A 21,148-nucleotide genomic window follows, 5' to 3' on the forward strand; every position below is an offset into this window, starting at 1 on the left:
AGACGGTTATTGTAAAAGCCAGCTTTTCCCGGGGGCATAGCAGCAGATGCTAATTCTGGTGAAACATCTAATACCTGAAAGATAACACAATGTTCATTCATCTCTGCGCTGCAAAGTTTACAAAACCATGTTGATGCCTTTGGTTTCAAATTCCAGTGTGAAGTTTCCACAGCCTTTTAATCCTTCACGTTGATGGGTCATTTACAGCCTGGTTTCTGCCGCAGACGCCTGTCAACTTGACAAATCCTTCTCAAAAGTCTTTGCGGGGGGACCTCAAAGGGAAGGTATTCAGTTCTGATATCAGTAAGAGGGCTTACAAGTGACTGGCATAGAAACAGGCAGAAAGTGAATGATTCATAGCAAGTTTATAATGGAGAAATCAGCAGTCACAAAAGCAGGCAGTAATTTACAGCCAGCAATTCACTTATCACCTTTCCACAAATCTGACATTAATTATGGTATTTGCACATTTCACGAGTCTTTTTAGTTACTCCCACCTTTGTGAACAATTTTTAAAGGAATCGAGGCTTAATACTTTAATTATAGATGTACAGACACTGTGATCATATATTTGCTAAATTAAGATCAGTCCTCGCACTCTCTCAGAATTTGTGATTTTGGTCTCAGTCAAAAAAGCTCAGAGCTTTCAAAGTGGCAACAGTGAGTGGAAATGTGTGAACATGTAGAGGCGTTGGGACATTCATGCAGGTGCGTGTGAATGGCCTCTAAGGGTAATTACAGGCTGCAAGGAGTAGTAAGGCTGTGAAGCAGCATCCGGTCTCCTGATATCACACAGTGAGAGGCCTTGAACTCTCTCCTTGACAGTTCTTGCTCCTCCTCCACATTATCCAACATGGACACTTTTAGCTTGCTTGTGGGAGGAATATTTTCGTCCCGACTGCAGTCCCTAACAGCCCCTCGATGAGCAAGGAGATGCAAACAGTATCATTGGAACGTTGAAGAAAAAGAGCTGGGGACTTCTTGAAAAGAATGGAGGTAAAAAAGGACACAAAATGCTGGAGTAACTCAGCAGGTCAGGCAGCGTTCAGTTCAATTTAGTTTGTTGTCACGTGTAACGAGGTACAGTGTAAAGGTTTTGTTGCGTGCTATCCAGTCAGCAGGAAGACAACACATGATTACAATCGAGCCATTTACAGTATAGATACATGATAAGGGAATAACGTTTAGTGCAAGGTAAAGCCAGCAAAGTCCGATCTAGGAGAGTCCGAGGGTCATCAATGAGGTAGATAGTAGTCCAGCACTTCTCTTTGGTCTCTGGAGAACATGGTTTCGGGCCAGGACCCTTCTTCAGACTCCATTTTCCCCGGAGATGCAGACTAACCCGCTGAGTTACTCCGGCACTTTGTGTCATTTTGTGTAAACCAGCATCTGCAATGCCTTGTTTCTACATTCAGAATTCCAAAGTCTGTTCCAAAGACACAAAATAAATTACACCCAAGCAAGAACTTCCATTTGTAACAATGGGAACATGGCCAAGATATCACAAAGGTCAAAGCTTGGCAAGTGATAGGTGGACACAAAATGCTGGAACAACTCAGCGGGACAGGCAGCATCTCTGGAGAGGAGGAATGGGTGACGTTTCGGGTCGAGACCCTTCTTCAGACAAACGTCACCTATTCCTTCTCTCCAGAAATGTTGCCTGTCCCGCTGAGTTACTCCAGGTTTTTGTGTCTATCTTCAGTTTAAACCAGCACCTGCAGTTCCTTCCTACAGATTTACAAGGATGTTGCTAGGACTCCAGCTAATAGGGAGAATCGGATTTCATTCCTTAGAGGGTAGGAGGCTAAGGCGTGATCATTTAGAGCTGTATAAAATAATGAGGGGAAAAAATAGGTTGAATGCAGTCTTTTTACCCAGAGTAGGAGAATCAAGAACCAAAGCATGCAGATTTAGGGAGAGAGTGGAAAGATTTAATGGGAAACTGAGAGGCAACACAGAGGGTGATGAGTATATGGAACAAGCTACAAGACGAGATAGTTAAAGCAGGTGCAATAACAACATTTAAACAGGTACATGGATAGGAAAGGATTAGAGGGATATGGACCAAACACAAGCAGGTGGGACGAGCGTAAATGGGGCATCTTGGTCAGCACAAACAAGTTGGTAGAGCAAGTATTGAGACAGGCACAATAACTAAATTTAAATGACACTTGGACAGGTGCATGGATAGGAAAATTTAGAAAGACAAGGGCCAAATGCAAGCAAAAGGGACCAGCTATGAAGAATGATTTGGGCCAGAGCCAGTTTCCATGCTGTGTGACTCAATGACCCTCTATGACTCTTATCACTCTTTGTCAGATAACCTAGAGCATCATCAAACAGTACGTTTAGAATGTGTATCCTGGATATGGAGAGGATGTTTCCGCCAGCGAGAGAATCTAGGACCGGATGTCATAGCCTCAGAAGAAAGGACGTATCTTTAAAAAAGAGATGGGGAGGAATGTCTTTAGTCAGAGGGTGGTGAATCTATGAAATTCATTGCCACAGATGGCCGTGGAGGCCAAGTCAATGGATATTTTTAAGGCAAAAGTTGACAGATTCTTGATTAGTATGGGGGTCAGGGGTTATGGGGAGAAGGCAGGAGAATGGGGTTGAGAGGAAAAGATAGATCAGCCATGATTGAATGGTGGAATTGGCCCAATGGCCTAATTCTGCTCCTAAAATTATGAACTTATCCGCCCATCAAAACCCTGCTCATCTGTATCCACCTATCACTCGCCATGCTTTGTCCCGTCCCCACCTCTATTCTAGCCTCTCCCCCCCCCCCCCCACCCAATCACAATCAGAGTAGACTCAATGAGCAGAATGGCCTAATTCAGCTGCAATCACTTATGAATCAGTCAGAAGAAGGGACGCGACCCGAAACGTCACCAATCCCTGCCTTCCAGAGATGCTGCCTGACCTGCAGAGTTACTCCACCACTTTGTGTTTTTTTTTTTTTGTCAACAGCACCTGCAGTTCCTTGCGTCTACATATCCGTCACTAACTTGTGGTGCTGGCAGCTTCAGGCAACTTCATCTTTGGACTCCATTGTATGCCTGCCACTTGTGGTCTTGGAAAGCACAGCTTCTCTCTTGCACACATTGCAAATCTTAAATGACTATCATGCCCCAAAAAATTAAACAGCAGCAACATCACAGAAGAGATCACGCAAACCAATACACTTCAATGATACCATTTAGCATTCGGGGCTGAATACTGAATAATGCATAAAAATTGCTTTGCACAGACACTCAGCCACGTGAGAAGCACTATTATTACAGATGGATCGATATCTAGAAGTCGTCTTACCTGGTGCTTCTATTAATTGCTTGTAAACATTAAGAAAGGCAGCCTCAGCCTCCTTGCTTCTTTTGCTAAGTGCTACCACCTGGAGAAAAAAAAAAGAGAACAATTAGTAAGGATTTATGCCTTCAATCATTACAATGATTTACATTGCATCATTGACGACAGGTCCATTAAATGCCGACCTTGGACCTACACGCTCAAACAAGTAAGAGCGATGGCTGTGGACTGATGCCCAATAAAGGAGTCACGTCAAACCAGGGGATGGCCATGAGGTTAGTTCAGGAAAGGAACTGAAAGACTCCAAAGAGTCGGTGCTTTTCAACCCTGTGGGTTCGTCATTGCCTGCAGCCACAGCCCATCCCACAGGGTCCTCTCATCAGCTCGAGTGCGGCCCTGAACTCTCACCTACCTCATGAGAAACCTTTGAACTATCTTTAATCCGACCTCAATGTTATATCTTTGCACTAGATGTTGTACCCTTTATCCTTCATCTGTGCACTATGGACGATTTGATTGTATTCATGTATAGTCTGTCGTTTAAACGGATTGCACACAAACAAAAGCTTTTAGACTTTAGATACAGCGCGGAAACAAGCCTTTCAATCCGTTGAGTCCGCACTGACCAGCGATCATCCCGTACACTAGCACTATCCCACACAATAGGGACAATTTACACTTTTACCAAAGTCAACTAACGTACGAATCTGAACGTCTTTGCAGTGCGAGAGGAAATCGGAGCACCTGGAGCAAACCCACGTGGCCACAGGGAGAACCTACAAACTCCTTACAGACAGCACTCTTGGTCAGGATTGAACCTGGGTCTCTGGTGCTGTCAGGCAGCAACTCTACCGCTGCACCATCGTGCCGCCTTTCCCTCTACCTCCACTCACGTGTCAATAATAAACGAAACCAAACGGAATATTTTCCTGGCCTGGCTAAAGTAACCTTAGGGAAAACCTCCAAGAAAAAAAATCAAGGAACTTACTCAGAGCTCAGCTGTTGGCAGATCGTAGAAACACAGCAAGAAACAAAATGGAACGATTCCTCTTGAATAGGGTCAATGGGTATTTCAGAAGGATCATTTAAGCTCCTGCAAGCGGTCGGTGTGTGTTGTGCAGTGCAGTAACCCCATGCAGACTGAGTGCAGGTGAGCTGTGCAGCCCAGGGAACTGATGATCACTTGCATGGGTGCACCAACGTTGATCCTATTAGGCTCAAGGTCAGGCCCAATTCCATCACACAGAACATAGAACAGTGCAGCACAGAAACAGGCCCTTCAGTCCACAATGTCTGCACCAAACATGATCAAGTTAAGATCATGATCAAACATGATCAAGGTCAAGTGAATAGAGTCATAGTCATACAGCACGGAAACAGGCCCTTGGCCCAACTTGCCCACACCAAGCAACATGCCCATCTGTACTAGTCCCATCTGCCTGTGTTTGGCTCATATCCTTCTAGACCTATTATATCCATGTACCTGTCCAAATGTTTTTTTAAATGTGACAATACCTGCCTCAACTACCTCCTCCGGCAGTTCATTCCATATACCTACCGCCCTTCGTGCAAAAATAGTTGTCCCTCAGGTTTCTACTAAATCTTTCCCCCCTCACCCTAAACCTATGTCCTCTGGTTCTTCCTTCCCCTACTCTGGGTAAAATATTGTGCATCCACCCTCCATCTCTGCCTGCATGTGCCTGTCTAAAAGCCTCTTAAACACCACGGCATTCTGCACTACCTCTGGCAGTGCGTTCCAAGCATCCACCACTCTCTGTGAAAAAAAAACCTGCCCTGCAAATCTCCTTTAAACCTCCCCCCTCCCATCTTAAAGCTATGCCCTCTAGTGTTGGACATTTCCCCCCTGGGGAAAAAGGTTCTGACTGTCTATCCTAAGTATGCCTCACATAATTTTACATTTTTCTATCAAGTCTCCCCACAACTTACAACATTTCATTGGAATTAACCCAGGTTTGTTCAGACGCTCTTTATAGCTAATACTCTCTAATTCAGGCAGTATCATGGTAAACCACCTCTACACCCTTTCCAAAGCCTCCACATCCATTTGGTAATAGGGCGATCAGAACTGCATGCAATGCACCAAATGTGGTCTACAGCACGACTTCCTAACTCTTACACTCTTTACTTTAGACTTTAGTGATACTGCACAGAAACAGGCCCTTCACCCACTGACACTGTGCCGACCAGCAGTCAGTCACCCTGTACACTAACACTGCTGCACACTAGGGAGAATTTACATTTTTTTTTAACTAAAGCCAAATGACCTACAAATCTGTACGTCTTTGGAGTGTGGGAGCACCTGGAGTAAACCCATGCGGTCACAGGGATAACGTACAAACTCCGTACAGACAGCAACCGTAGTCAGGCGTGTCCCTGGCACTGTAAGGCAGCAACTCTACTGCTGTGCCATTCTGCTGCCCTCACACCATTGTTCCCTGTGCAGATGCTGCCTGATGCACTGACTTCCCCAGCACTGTTTTTTTCCCTCAAGATTCCAATACCTGCAGTCTCTCTTTGGACATTTAGTTCTACCTTTCGCATGTTTCTCCTGAAGCTGCAAAGGCCAGTTTAACCATTCACAGCATAAACACTTTTAAAATCTCATCTTTCAATCCAACTTACAATTTGCCAGGCTAAAAGCTTCACTTTTGGACATTGTTTCACCATTACAAGACAAAGTCAGAAAAGCACTGAAAAGCCACTAGTCCAGGAACATGGATAGGTAAGGTTTCGGGGGATATAGGGCCAAACATGGACAGGTGGGACAGGCGTAGATGGGGCATCTTGGATGGAATGCACAAGTTGGGCCGAAGGGCCTGGTTTCATGCTGGATGACTCTACTGCAAAAAGCCAGCAGCTCAACATCTATCAAAGGGAAAAGACAGCTTAACGTTCCAGGTACAAACAACCCTTCATCCTGTCCTGAACTGCTATCTACGTCATTGGTGACGCTCAGACTTCCTTTGATGGGACATTAATGGCTTTACCTTGCACTAAGCATCATTCCCTTTTCAAGCTTCTATACCATGTAAATGGCTCGATTATAATCATGTATTGTCTTTCCGCTGAGTGAATCTTTCACGGCACCTCGGTACACATGACAATAAACAAAACTAAATACACTAAACTAAACTAAACTCATCAGCGGTTTGCAGGACCCGGGGATGAAAGAGGAGCTGGTCAGGACACAACCATTTGCATCGGTTTAAAAATGGTAATTTCCACAAATCCTGGCAGGCCTACCCCAAACCCTCCAGTAGTTTCATACTTTGCGCCATATTTTTAGCGCTGGCAGCTTTGGTTTCCTTACTTCAAATTATTTCATGGGTTTGCTTTCTTATAATAATAATAATAATAATAATAATAAGTACTTTATTCGTCCCACAACGGGGAAATTTGCAGGGTTACAGCAGCAAAGTGGATAGCAAAAATAAATAAGCATTCATTAAAATAATAAAATAACGGTAATTATCTTTATTTACTGGACTGCTGGGAGCAGTGCTGATTGTGCAGTCTGATGGCAGCAGGAAGGAAGGACCTTCTATATCTCTCCTTCACACACTTGGGGTGAAGAAGTCTGTCACTGAAGGAGCTGCTCAGTGCAGTGACAGTGTCCTGCATGGGGTGGGAGGAGTCGTCCACCAGTGATGATAGCTTTGGCATCATCCTCCTCTCTCCCACCGCCTGCACTGAGTCGAGGGGGCATCCTAGGACAGCTGGCCTTCTTGATCAGTTTATCCAGTCTCTTCCTGTCAGCAGTTGAGATGCTGCTGCTCCAGCAAGACCACTCCATAGAAAATGGCTGATGCCACCACAGTGTCTGTGGTTGTCATCGTGGTCGACCACCATCAACTTTCTGAGCTGCCGTACACTTTGCAGAGTGACTTTGTGCTTTTATACCAAGCCAAAACGGCAAGTCGTCGAGCACAGAGTGAGGGAGTCCTGACAAAAGTCATCGTCAATGAAAGACTGCATGCAGGACGGCAAATGCCCGAAGGGAGAAGGATGGGGACCCGAGTGAAAGGCAGCTGAGCAGCGTTAAGCGGTGTCTTGGTGCGTGACACTGCCTGCATCATGCAATCAATGAGGCTCCGAGCTGAACGCACACTTTTACTAACGATGGTTTCAGAATATTAAAAATAAATAATAAAATTCAAAAGCAACTTTGTGCAAGAGAGGACACAGTTTAACAAGAGGAGCCGTCGGGCTGGAAGCCAAGGGTTAACTCCTATATTACCTACAAAGGTTATTAAAGTTACCCAGAGACAACTATCCTATTGATTATATCCCAGAGTAAGATTTAAAAAAATTAAGTTGTTTCTGTATGCTAAAATAATGAACTGTGTAGAACACACAAATCAATGAAACACACAATTATTATCTGTGCGGACTGGCATGGACTTAAGTGGACTGCACAAAACAGTCCCAAGTAAAATAGGGTTAGTCACAGATTGGTGCCTCGTACAGAGTCTATGTCTGCTGATCACTTCACATTTTTAAAACTGGCCGTTAAATAACTCCGTGACAACCCCAATGAACAAATCATAAATGGATTGATAGAGAAGTTCACAGTGTAATTTCCAACATTTTTCTCTGTAGTTACTAAGTCTTCAACAACCCAATGTCTGTCAGCATTTTGCACCCTGCTTACAGACAGGGGCTTCCCACGTCAAATGCAAAAGTCAGGCAGCTTTTCCTTCTGACCCTTGCATACAATACAATACATCTTTATTGTCATTGTACAGGAGGGGTACAACGAGATTGGGAACGCGCCTCCCATACGATACAATAAATTAATTAGCTAGTCAGGTTTAATTTAAACAACCCAATGAAACAAATTACAACAGTTTTAAAACAGAATAAAGTGCAAGTAGATCTGTGCCGGATCACTGTGCGATGTGACCATCGACTCAGCAGGACCGGTTCATAGCAGCTATGGCCCTGGGGATGATGCTGTTCCTGAGTCTGGAGGTGCAGGCGTAGAAGGCCTTGTAACGTCTGCCCGATGGTAGAAGTTCGAACAGACTGTTGCAGGGGTGTGAAGAGTCTTTGTGGATGCTGGTGACTTTTCTGAGGCATCGTGTGTTGTAGGAAAGCAATGTCTATTCCTACGACACACATTATTTCTAACCGACGCACATTATTTCTAACTGACACACAGATCCACCACCAATTTTCGGGCAACTGGTGGTCCGGCCGATCCTCTAATCCGGACAAAATCACGAGAGTGCACTTGAAATATCCCCTGAAAGTCCCCCAGAAAATGTGGAGCCCAGGCCGGGTGAGGCGGCCGATCTCGACCGGATCGAGGCTTCCTCGCCGATCGGTGAGTCAAATTTGCCACCTGCGGCCGGGGCTCTGGAACTCCGGCCCAGCCAGAGCCGGCAGATCCGTATCCATAGCCGGCTTCGGGGGCGGTATCCCGGTCAGTCTATTGGCAGATGAGGCGGACAGCTCGGTACCGTTGGACTCCATGACCTCTGTTTGTCCGTCATCACGGATAATCCAGAAAGGCTATGGAACCAGGGATGCCAGAAAATCGGAGGTGGAACTGTAATATAACAATCAATTATTAGCTGTCATCAGCCAACTGAACCGTACTCTCTACAACTAGAGAGCTGTCCTGACCTCTCATTGGAGACTTTCAAACTATCTTTCATCGGACTTTACTGGACCTGATCTTGCACTAAACATTGTACCCATTATCCTGTATCTTGCACTGTGGATAGCTTCATTGTAATCATGTATTGTCTTTCTGCTGACTGGACAACATGCAACAAAAAAGCTTTTCATTGTACCCCAGTGCACGTGACAATAAAAACGAAACAAAACTATATTTAAACTGGTCGTATCCTAAGGAATTTGGATGAAAGGAAATTCTGTTTTGCAATTAGATGTGGATTTTTCTAACCGTCTCGCATCTTGACATGGTTCCTCAAACAGCTGAAACCCCCAGTGGAATGAAAGCTGTCTGTGGAATAGCTGGCTGGGCATTGGAGCTCATTAATCTACCCATGTGTCATGTAGCAGAGCGCGGCGCGGCACTCTGCAGCTTCCCTGAACATGCAGACACCGAGCTCTCACCTACCAAGGAGGAGAGCAACCAGAGACAGCCACGCCAGAGAGCAGCGGGTAATTTCCTGCCTGATCACTCAGAGGGCACTGCTCAATGCAAGAATATAATTAAGAACTCACTTAACATGTGCCGGCATGCGTTTTCCAGTGGGGAAACTGGGTGCAGCGATCACCAAATAGCAATCAAAAAGAGGGGAGAACTGGAGTGATTTTTGACCTCACTTTCTCAAATGCATAACCATCAGATCAGGTCCATCTTTGCCTGGAACGAGCTGCAGCACCTCATTGGAAGCTAGATCTGCCAGGAAACTGCCCTTGCACGAGTGGTTTTCAAGAGAGAGTTAGATTTAGCTCTTAGGGCTAATGGAATCAAGGGATATGGGGAAAAAGCAGGAATGGGGTACTGATTTTAGATGGTCAGCCATGATTCATATTGAATGGCGGTGCTGGCTCGACGGGCCGAATGGCCCACTCCTGCATCTATTTTTCTATGTTTCTATGAGTCTCACCGTGACGATTGGTGAGAGATGGAATGAGGCACGGTGGTGCAGCTGGTAGTGCTGCTGCTTCACAGCACCACAGACCCGGCCGGATTCGATCCTGATCTATGGTCTGTGTGGAGTTTGCACATTCTTCTCCGAGGGCTCGTTTCCTCCCATATCCCAAAGACGTGTCAAATGACTCCTAATGAATAGGGAGGTCAGGCAGCATCTCAGGAGAGAAGGTATGGGTGACGTTTCGGGTCAAGACCCTTCTTCAGACTGATGTCAGGGGGGCGGGACAAAGGAAAGATATAGGTGGAGACAGGAAGATAGAGGGAGAATGATAGAGGTAGCAGGTCAGGCAGCATCTCAGGAGAGAATAATACATCGGGAGTGGACGAACAAGTGGGACAACACAGAACTGGCGTGAACAGGTGATCGATGATCGGTATGGACTTGGTGGGCCGAAGAGGCTGTTTTCATGCTGCATCTCCAAACCAAAACAAACTAAACAGTGAGAACTAGGAATGTCCACATCGCCAAGTCAAAGAAACAATGAACGCAAGGGTACTACATATCCTTATAATAATCCAGGCCTGGGCAGCCACTGCCAATGTGCAGCTACTGTTTTAGGTGAAGGAGGCATGCTAATTGACTTAATGGGTTGCAACATGAAACCTTTGGCTAGTTTTACCCAAGTAATTATTGCAGAATCTGCTACGCAAACCACAATCCTATGTGGCCTGCACTCCTGATGGTGTGTGGTTTATGGGATCTTGATTACATGCTATGGCACCACAAGGTCAAGTCAGTATGGTCAGGATAGACCAGAGGAATGCCCTCGTACCACACCTCATTTCATTCAGAAACAAAACAAACATTGGCTGAACTCTCACTAGAGAGGTTACAGATAACCAAAGTAGAAACCATTGGTTATCCACACACATCTAATGTATGGTGTTGACATTCATTGCACATCCCTGGTGTAGGATAATTAATTGCACTATAAACTCACTTATTCAGTCCTTATTTACTTTGGAAGAAACAGTTTTTTTGATTCACACTTTGAGAGAAACATACCAGTACACTCCCCCTTGGTAGATGCTGCACTAATAGTCCTAAGGCGGTTGGACCATTCAGATTAATAATGGAGACCCAGGTGCAATCAAGGGAGAAGCTGGGCGGGCTGAGACTTAATTCTTGCAGGCTGTGAGGTGAGCTTCTAGAGGTATATAAAATCATGAGGGGAATAGATAGGGTGAATGCTTTACCTTTTACCCAGCGTAGGAGAATCAAGAGTTATGAGTTTAAGGTGAGAGGGAAAAGGCAAGAACATGAGGCTTAACATTTTTTCACACAGAGAACAGTGGGTACCTGGAATGGGCTGCCAGAGGAGGTAATTGAGGCAGGTACTATAACAACATTTAAAAAACATTTGGACATGACACCGATCAGAAAGGTTTAGAGGGATATAGGCCAAACGTCGGTAAATGGGATGAGATTAGGTGGGGCATCTTGGTCAGCATGGAAGAGTTGGGCAGAAGGGCCTGTTATCATGCCGTATAAATCCTTGGTATGAATCTTCTTTATTTATCCAGACGGCAGACGTTGCACTCAATACCTCTGTAGTATGATAGTGCCAATAAACTACCCCAAAGAAGAGCCAGTGTTGGAATATGTTGCAAGCACTTTGGGTTCTTCAGCAAAAAATGATCAAGACTCATTTGTACCCTTAAAGAATTCTCGTGTCAAGCGGTTTCCACGAGATTGCCAGCTTCAAGTCTCCTCATCCTCATCGAAGCTGCCGAAGACTCTCGTCTGCCTTTGGCACCAGGAGACAGCAAAGGTCATACTTTACAAAATCTATGGAAAGATCTGAGCCTCATGAACAAACTGTCCAGGTTAACCCTGCATTATCACTCTTGCAGTCTGAAGAAGGGTTCCGGCCCAAAATGGCCACATTTCCTTTTCTCCAAAGATGCTGCCTGACCTGCTGAGTCACTCCAGCATTTTGTGTCTATCTTCAGTAGAAACCAACTTCTGCAGTTCCTTCCTACACAGCCATGCATCATACTTTGTACTTGTTGACTTCAACCCACTGATAGGTTCAGCTTCAGAAGGACGATCTGCTGACTTCCAACATCAGCTGGTCTCGGTGGGAAACCCAGTTATCACAAAGGAGCTGAAATCTATTCATCACTGTTTTATGGGAATGAGGTTGTCAAGCTTGAAAAGGTTCAGAGAAGATTTACCAGGATGTTGCCAGGACTGAGCTATAGGGAGAGGTTGAGCAGGGTAGGACTCTATTCCTAAGAGCACAGGAGGATCAGGGGTGAAATTATAGAGGTGTCCGAAAGCACAGAGTCTTTTGCCCAGAGTAGGGGAATCGAGAACCAGAGGATATAGGTGAGGGGGGAGATTTAATGGGAACTTGAGGGGTAACTTTTTTTCTTACGCAAAGGGTGGTGGGTGTATGGAACAAGCTGCCGGAGAATGTAGTTGAGGCAAGTGCTATCGCAACGTTTAAGAAACATTTAGACAGGTACATAAGATAGGATAGGTTTCGAGGGATACGGGCCAAAAGCAGGCAGGTGGAACTAGTGTAGATGGGCCATGTTGGTCGGCATTGGCAGGTTGAGCCGAAGGATAAGCTTCAACGCTGAATGACTCCATGACCAGATGCCACCACTTCTTATAAAGATCTTTCTTGGTTGCTTGCTCCGGCCCTAACATGGAGGAATACTGACCCTGGATCTTTGAGATCAGAAAAAGTTGACAGCAAAATATAGAATGCATAACTATGCTGCAAGGATTTCACCATTAATTTTAACTGGATGTGTGGCACGTGGCAAATCGTGTTGCATTAAAACACGGGCTGCAGCTCCTTTTCAACAAGGTAGTTCTGGGAGACGTATCGACACACTCTCAACCTGTTGAAGATTTCCAACAAAGCTCCCAGCATTCACATTAGAGCTAAAATTTTACATCTACAAGCAAAAGGCCTTGTAGCCTTGAAAGTCCTTGAACATAAAAGAAGTGAGTTTGTTATATTTATGAAAGGGTTACATTACATCAAAGCAACAACACAAGCGGGAATAACATATGGGGAACATCCCTCGTGTTTCTTTGCTCTTTCACTGTTCAAGATCAGGGAGTAATAATAGTCAGTATAAATGATGATGGCAAGAGAGAAAGAGAAAGGAAAGAAAAATAAAGGAAAAGAGGGGGGAGAGAGAGAGGGGGGAGTGAATACAAAAGAGGGAAGAGAGAGAGAGACAGAGAGAGAGAGAGAGAGAGAGAGAGAGAGAGAGACAGAGAGAGAGAGAGAGAGACAGAGAGAGAGAGAGACAGAGAGAGAGAGAGAGACAGAGAGAGAGAGAGAGAGAGAGAGAGAGAGAGAGAGAGAGAGAGAGAGAGAGAGAGAGAGAGAGAGAGAGAGAGAGAGAGAGAGAGAGAGACAGAGAGAGAGAGAGACAGAGAGAGAGAGAGAGACAGAGAGAGAGAGAGAGAGAGAGAGAGAGAGAGAGAGAGGAGAGAGAGAGAGAGAGAGAGGCAGAGAAAGAGAGACAGAGAGAGACACACACACAGGCAGAGAGAGAGACAGAGAGAGAGACAGAGAGAGAGAGAGAGAGAGAGAGAGAGAGAGAGAGAGAGAGAGAGAGAGAGACAGAGACAGAGAGAAAGAGAGAGAGAGAGAGAGAGACAGAGAGAGAGAGAGAGAGACAGAGAGAGAGACACACAGAGAGAGAGAGAGAGAGAGAGAGAGAGAGAGAGAGAGAGAGAGAGAGACAGAGAGAGAGACAGAGAGAGAGAGAGAGAGACAGAGAGAGACAGAGAGAGAGAGAGAGAGAGAGAGAGAGAGAGAGAGAGAGAGAGAGAGAGAGAGAGAGAGAGAGAGAGAGAGAGAGAGAGAGAGAGACAGAGAGAGACAGAGATAGACAGAGATAGACAGAGAGACAGAGAGACAGCCGAGAGAGACCGAAAGGAATTGAAAAAAAGAAGGAAAAAGGTGAGGAAAATAGAAAGTAAAAAGAGAAAGAAAAAAGAGTCAAAGGTATACAGCACGAAACAGACCCCAGCCCATCTCGTTCGTGCCGACCAAGGTAGTCCCATTCGTCGACCTTTGGCTCACATGCCTCTACACTTTTCCTGTCCATGTGCCAATGCAAGTGAGCTTTAAATGCTGTTCCAGTACCTGCCTCAACTACCTCCTCTGGCAGATCATTTTATACACCCACCAACATCTGAGTGGAAAATGTTGCCCCTTGTGTTCCTATGAAATATTTACCCTCTCACCTTAAACCTTTGCCCTCTGGAACTTGTTTCCCCTATCCTGGGTGATAGACTCCATGCATTCACCCAATCAATACCCCTCACGATTTTGAGAGAGAAAAAGGAAAGCTTCATTCCACCTATCCCAGTGGTTAGTTTAGTTCAGAGACATTGTACGGAAACAGGCCCTTCGGCCCACCGAGTCCGCGTTGACCAGCGATCCCGTCCACGAGCACTATCCTACACACTGGGGACAATTTACAATGTTACTGAAGCCAATTAACCTAAAAACATGTATATCTTTCGAATGCAGAAGGAAACCGGAGCACCCGGAGAAAACCCACGCGGTCACGGGGAGAACGTACAGACTTCGTACAGACAGCAACCGTAGTCAGGATCGAACCCGGGTCCCTGCCGCTGTAAGGCAGCAACTCTACCGCTGTGCCAGCCCAGTGCTCAGAGACCAACTCAGCTTTTGTTCAAAGATTCAGAAAACCAGAAATGTAAAGTCAAACTTTAATTCTTTCCCCTAAAAATGAACAGGGTCCACAAATACTGCAGCCAAAGATTACTTCAATACCTGTATGAGATGCCTTCGTCACGAGTCAATTTAATGACTAAGGTTTAACATTTCTTTTTTTTAAAAAGCCTGCCAATTACTTTAATAGATCTCTGTAACACTCTAATTTGATATACTTCATTTGGATATCCTCCTCAGCTGCCTTTACTGTTATTTCCACCCTTCTTCTCATAAATGCGTTGATTGAGTCCCAGAGTGAGTCCATAGCTCACAGTTCCCTGGCCAGCTTAACCAAGGGGCTGTTCGCATGCCAGTTTGACGAACTTTTCAATGAACCGCCACATCCCATCAAACCAACGTGGCTGCCAACAAATGATAAGCACAGCTACAAAAACCAGGCTCACGGCATGAATTTTAAACACAAAATTAAATTTCTTGCAATACATTACAGTTTACTTGGTATTTACACAAAATAAAGCATTAGTGTCACATCTTGCTTCTCTTAACACAAAACTAATGGAATCTAATCCGAGGACCACAAGTTTAGTTTAGAGATACAGCAGGGAAACAGGCCCTTCGGCCCACCGAGTCTGCACCTACGAGCAATCCCCACACATTAACACTATCTTACACACACTAGGGACAATTTACACTTATACCAAGCCAATTTACCTGTACGTCTTTGGAGTGTGGGAGGAAACCGAAGATATCGGAGAAGACCCACGCGGTCACGAGGAGAACATCCAAACTCCGTGCAGACGGCACCCGCAGTCGGGATCGAACCCGGGTCTCCGGCGCTGCAAGCACTGTAAGGCAGCAACTCTACCGCTGCGCCACCGTGTCACCCACGGTGTGGCTTCACTGATAAAATAACATGGTCCCCGGAAGAATATACTGGCTACATTTCCTGTCATTAAAGACTGAATATCCTTTGGCAGGGATGGCAAGAGAAAGCAAAACATTTGAAAAATACGCTCCAATAAAACTCTGAATCATACTTTCTGGTCTTGAACTACTTCTCAAAATGTAACCTGCTCTTGCATGTATTTTTTTTCCCCAAAATACAATTGCAGAAAATCATTTATGTAGTGGTATGAAAATATACAATAAAAAATTACAGAAATGCAAAGAATAATTTCTGGCCAAAGTAATAAGAACTTGAGGTGCAACTTTTTCACTCAGAGGGTGGCAGGTATAAAAGAACTTTAGTTTAATTCCTTTCAGAAGAGGCAAGTTTAAATGATGAACAATATATTGGCTGGAGATTTAGCCAATGTATTCTTTTTTTTTTCTTTTTTTAAAAATATTTTATTTAAGTTTTAACAGAACTCATACATTATACATTTCATAGTAAACAATAATAACTACCTTATAAATTCGATTATACACGTATTGTTCTGTATTTTCTCCCCTCCCCCTCCCCCCCACCCCCCAATTAAAAAGAAGGAAAAAGAAAAAGCAGAAGAAAGAGAGAAAGAGAGAAACCTGGAGTACCGAGGGAGTCACTTCCGAGTAATTTCTTATTAAATTCTTATTAGAGGTAGCAAAACCATCCTGAATTTAAATACTTCCAATTCTTAATCCTAGCTTTAAAATGAATGGGTTCCACACCTTCAAGAAGAAGTCGTATCCATTTCTCCAATGTATTCTTCAGAGCATTGTTATTTTATCAGTGAGTCATCATACTTGGTCCTCAATTAGATTCTATTAGTTTTGTGTTAAGAGAGCAAGATCATGCAATAATATGTGTGACTGACGTAGACATCGTTCTGCGGTAGACATCATGCAAAATGCTACAATGGGACTTGATACACAAATTAAACAGCGCAGGATTTATTTTTCCCTTAAAATGAATGGAAACGCGAGAAACTGATGTTTTGCATTTAAGAGGCTTTTAAATAGGCACATGGGAATAGAGGGGTATCTGCTTTGATCTGTAGTTTTCCCACCTTACCCTTCCATATCTCTAGACTCCCTTTGCCCTGACTCTCAGTCTGAAGAAGGGTCTTGACCTGAAATGACACCCATTCCTTCTCTCCAGAGATGCTGCCTGTCCCGCTGAGTTACTCCAGCATTTTGTATCTGTCGTTGGAGGGGTATGAATTGCGTATAGGCCCAGATTAGTTTGGCTTGGTATTACGTTCAGCATGAACATTGTGGGCTGAAGGGCCTGTTCCTGTGCTGTACCTTCCTATGTAGTTGTTACCAGGTAACTAGTGCACCATGGAAGACATCGCACAGTTTTGGCTGTGCGTCACTGTGCCGCCCGAAAGGCATGGTTTCACAAATAAAGAATCAGGTGTTTAAAATCGAGATGGGAAAGGAATGTTTTAGGACAGATGCAGATTTTTAGAATTCTCCTTCCTGAGTGGAGGTGTGGAGGTTGAATTATTGAATATGTCCAAAAAGCAGAGAAAGACAGACATTTCTTCATGACCCTTCTTCAGACAAACGTCACCCATTCATTCTCTCCAGAGATGCTGCCTGTCCCGCTGAGTTGCTCCAACATTTTGTGTCTATCTTTGGTGTAAACCAGCATCTGCAGTTGCTTCCTGCACAATTGATAGGTGGATAAAGGTGAGAGGGCTATTGATGGGCAGAGTAAGCAACAAAGGCTAGAGGTGAAAAGGAGACCAAGGGTTTCAGATAAGGAGAGGCGTGAAATATGAAATCATAGGGAGGGATATGGGTAGAAGGGGGAGGGAAAGAGAGGTAACAAAAATGAAATGGGAGACTCCGAAAGGAAGGAAAAGGAGCAGGGTGACTGGGAGGGATGGGGGATAACAGGATAAATATGTACACACTGGGGTGGGAGGGAGTTGCAGGACACGGGAGGGGGTATTACTTGAAATTGGAGTATTCAATTTTCATACTGTTGAGTTATGAACTACCCAGTCAGAGGTACTGTTCCTCAGTTTGCTTGTGGCCTCACTCTGACAACGGTGGAGGCCAGGACAGAAAGGTCAGTATGGAAATGGGAAAGGACTAGATGACTTGTCCCGCTTTCAACTTTAACACTCTTTGCATTGAGATCCATTTCCATTAGAACAGGAACAAGGACCCTGGGCATAATGATTCTTCATTTATGAATCCCTGCGCCCAACATCCTTAATGCACTGAATGTAGCAAACAAGAAATCACGTTAGAAGTTGGAGACATTTCATTTTACATTTTCTCACTACAATTTGCAGACATCGATTTCAGTTCCAGTAAAACAAAAACAAAGTGCTGGAGTAACTCAGTGGGTCAGGTCAGACAGCATCTCTGGAGTTCGTGGATAGGTGACGTTTCAGGTCAAGGCCTTTCTTGTTTCTATATTTACTTTAAGAAACTGCAGGTAACTTGAGGCTACTGGATTCATTCAACAGCTCTTTCCTCTGACTGGTTAACACGCAACAAAGGCTTTTCATTGTACCTCGGTACATGTGACAATGGACTAAACTAAACTAATATAACACTACCCGCATTTAAAGTTTGTGCAAACATGGCCTCATTTAAATACCACAAGCATTTGAATTGATTGCCCCATAATATTTGATTTTCAATAATTCCATGCTAAATCTAAGCTGGGGACGGGTGAGAGAGATCATTTATATTCCTAACCACCTCCACCTTCAAATAGAATTACCAAATGTTCAACATCAAAAGGGTTATTCCACTTTAAACAGGAAAACAAATCTCCCAAATTAATGTGAGAGTGAGCACTGCTACCGGGCACTCAGTTTCTGGCAGACCGCTTAAACCATCAGCTCTGGCACCAAATGAAAAAAGAAGTGTATCTCTTGAAAATCCCAGCCACTTAGATTGGCACAACTGTAATTAGTAATTATGTAATCATGAATTATAATTACTACAACTGGTGATTATGCAATTATCAGTTAAATTACTGACTTCTAACCTTGACATTCCTGGCAGCTGAAGGATTCTCTCCAGTCAAACACAAACTCTCCGAGAAGCATCAAGTCCCTGTCATCAGACAATAGTGAGAGGTCACTTGTAATTCACGGACCAGTCTCACCAAATTGCCTTGTGCCTTTGCAGCAGCGAGGACGAAGCCAACGCTCCGCCAGCCACGGGGCCGGGTGAAGTCGCCTCGCGCCTCGCGGCCACCTCCACTCAAGCGCGCCCTTTCCCCGTCACATTCACCAATTCCAGAAAATTACACATGTTCCACTTCCCAGAGTCAGAGACACATTCTGTGTCAAACAACCCATTTCAGGAGGAGCGGAGAAGAAATGCCATTACTATTAAACAGCTTTAATAACCATTAAATCCTCCAACAGCTTGCAACATGCCAAGTAATAGATATTATTTATTGATGTATCATTAATTTTTGTGTTGCTAATATGCTGTACAATGAGTCAAGGTGAAAAAACACAGCTGTGCTGAAAACACTCTGGGTGATGGATTGCATTCATACACTTGGGCTTTTCAAGGCTGGTGCCTTTCCAGCAAAGCAATTATCATTGTGGAATGCATAATAGCCTAATTAATTACCTTTGTCAGTTCTAGCCATGTGTCATTATTACCATGCGTCACAACCACTTCACAATCATTTCTAAATGAAAATAGGTTATTAAGTCCCATTTTAATAGCTAGTATAACTGTGAATTGGCAAGTAAACTGCACCATTGAAAAGATGTACAGCCTTTGCATAACATGCAGAATGGAATATGGGACATTCAGGATCAGCTTTCCAGATGGCAACGTTTTCCTAATGCAAACACTTTAAAAGACTTGAAAATAATTTTGCTGAGAGTTAGACACACTTACTGAGCCAGAACTCAAAGTGCTGGAGTAACTCAGTGAGTCAGGCAGCATCTCTGGAGGGCATGGATAGGTAGGTGACATTTCAGGTGAGGACCCTTCTTCACACTTCTCCTACAGTCTGTGTCCCTCAGACTGAAGAATGGTCCTGACCCCAACGTCACCTAACCATGTCCACCAGAGATGCTGCCTGATCCAGTACTTTGTGTCCCACACAAGATTCTAGCATTTGCAGTTCCTTGGGTCTACACTTACTGAGCAATCCTCTCAGGGGTTCACTTGAAAATAATTTTGCTGAGCTTTAGACACACAGACTGAACCATCCTATCAAGTATTCATCTGCCTGTGCATTACATGGGATTTGTACAGGTTAGAAATTCTATTTACTACATTAACATTAAAAAGTTTTAAATCCCAGCTCAAAGCAATGATACAACTCAGCAAAGTCTCAGTGAAATTACCTCTTACCTGATTCTGTGTGTATAATGAAAGAGAAATATTAATGGCAGAATACACCTTGTTGGACAATGCAAGGAATTTGTAATGTTTATTTGGATACAAAGGCTGAAACCTGTTTCCTCCTGCAATCCGACTTAGCTTGGGCAGAAGCAGGAAAGCACGTTTAATTTTAGTTGAAAGTTATGTAGATTTCTAGTTTCGTGGCTCAAGTGAAAGGAGGTGATGGAGTGTCCCTACTACCTGTGACAGTTTACAGTTTAGTTTATTGTCACGTGTACTGACAGAGGTACAGTGAAAAGCTTTTGCTGTGTGCTACCCAGTCAGCGGAAAGACAAAACATGATTACAATCAAGCCATTTACAGTGTATAAGATACATGATAAAAGAATAAGTGTAGGAAAATAACTGCAGATACTGGTACAAATCGAAGGTATTTATTCACAAAATGCTGGAGTAACTCAGCAGGTCAGGCAGCATCTCAGGAGAGAAGGAATGGGTGACGTTTCGGGTCTGAAGAAGGGTCTCGACCCAAAACTTTACCCATTCCTTCTCTCCTGAGATGCTGCCTGACCTGCTGAGTTACTCCAGCATTTTGTGAATAAATACCTTTGATAACAGAATAATGTTTAGTGCAAGGTAAAGCCAGCAAAGTCCAATCAAGGATAGTTCAAGAGTCACCAATAAGGGAGATAGCTATGTGGGGATTGGGTCACACTGTTCATGTCTGGTCTCTGGTTGTGGTAGAATGATTCAGTTGCCTGATATTATGGGGTAGAGGTGAATCGGACAGTACCCTATCTTATTCACCTCCATCCCATTGCAAACATTGGACTTTGTCTCTGGAACTGGTGCGCTACAATGCTGAGAACTATATTCTGCACTCTGTACCCTTTGCTCAACCTATTGTAGTTGAGTTTGACATGATAGTATAGATGTAGAGTAGTAATAAATTATCTGATTGGACAGCATGCAAAAGAAAGCTTTTCACTGTACCTCAGTACACGTGTCACTAATAATAAACCTGAACTTAAAGTACTGACAGATACCAAGCTTATTCCTGCCCTCTAAATGCTTTTTAGCAGTGGTTTTGTACCCACCCCACACACATTATGGAAATCCAGCATTCTTGGGGTTGGGCACACTTGCCTTCCTAACTTTAGCAATCGGTACATTTGAAATTTCCACTCATGTACCCACGGAGATGAAGGCTATCAGTGAGGGAGCTTGAATCACTTGCCGAGTCGCAT

At 44.2% G+C, this 21,148-nt stretch overlaps 1 protein-coding gene across 5 annotated transcripts in view; it reads right to left on the reverse strand.

Moving 5' to 3' along the window:
• Positions 1-21,148, reverse strand: part of cux2b (cut-like homeobox 2b) — a 280,485-nt gene that overhangs the window by 95,278 nt on the left and 164,059 nt on the right. For all 5 annotated transcript variants that reach the window (XM_078421595.1, XM_078421594.1, XM_078421597.1 and 2 more), the window contains exon 4: positions 3,313-3,391. In XM_078421595.1, coding sequence (XP_078277721.1) covers positions 3,313-3,391 — 79 coding nt within the window. The remainder of the gene's footprint in view (positions 1-3,312; positions 3,392-21,148) is intronic.

Source organism: Rhinoraja longicauda, chromosome 25 (assembly GCF_053455715.1).
Source record: "Rhinoraja longicauda isolate Sanriku21f chromosome 25, sRhiLon1.1, whole genome shotgun sequence".
Classification (NCBI taxonomy): Eukaryota; Metazoa; Chordata; class Chondrichthyes; order Rajiformes; family Arhynchobatidae; genus Rhinoraja; species Rhinoraja longicauda.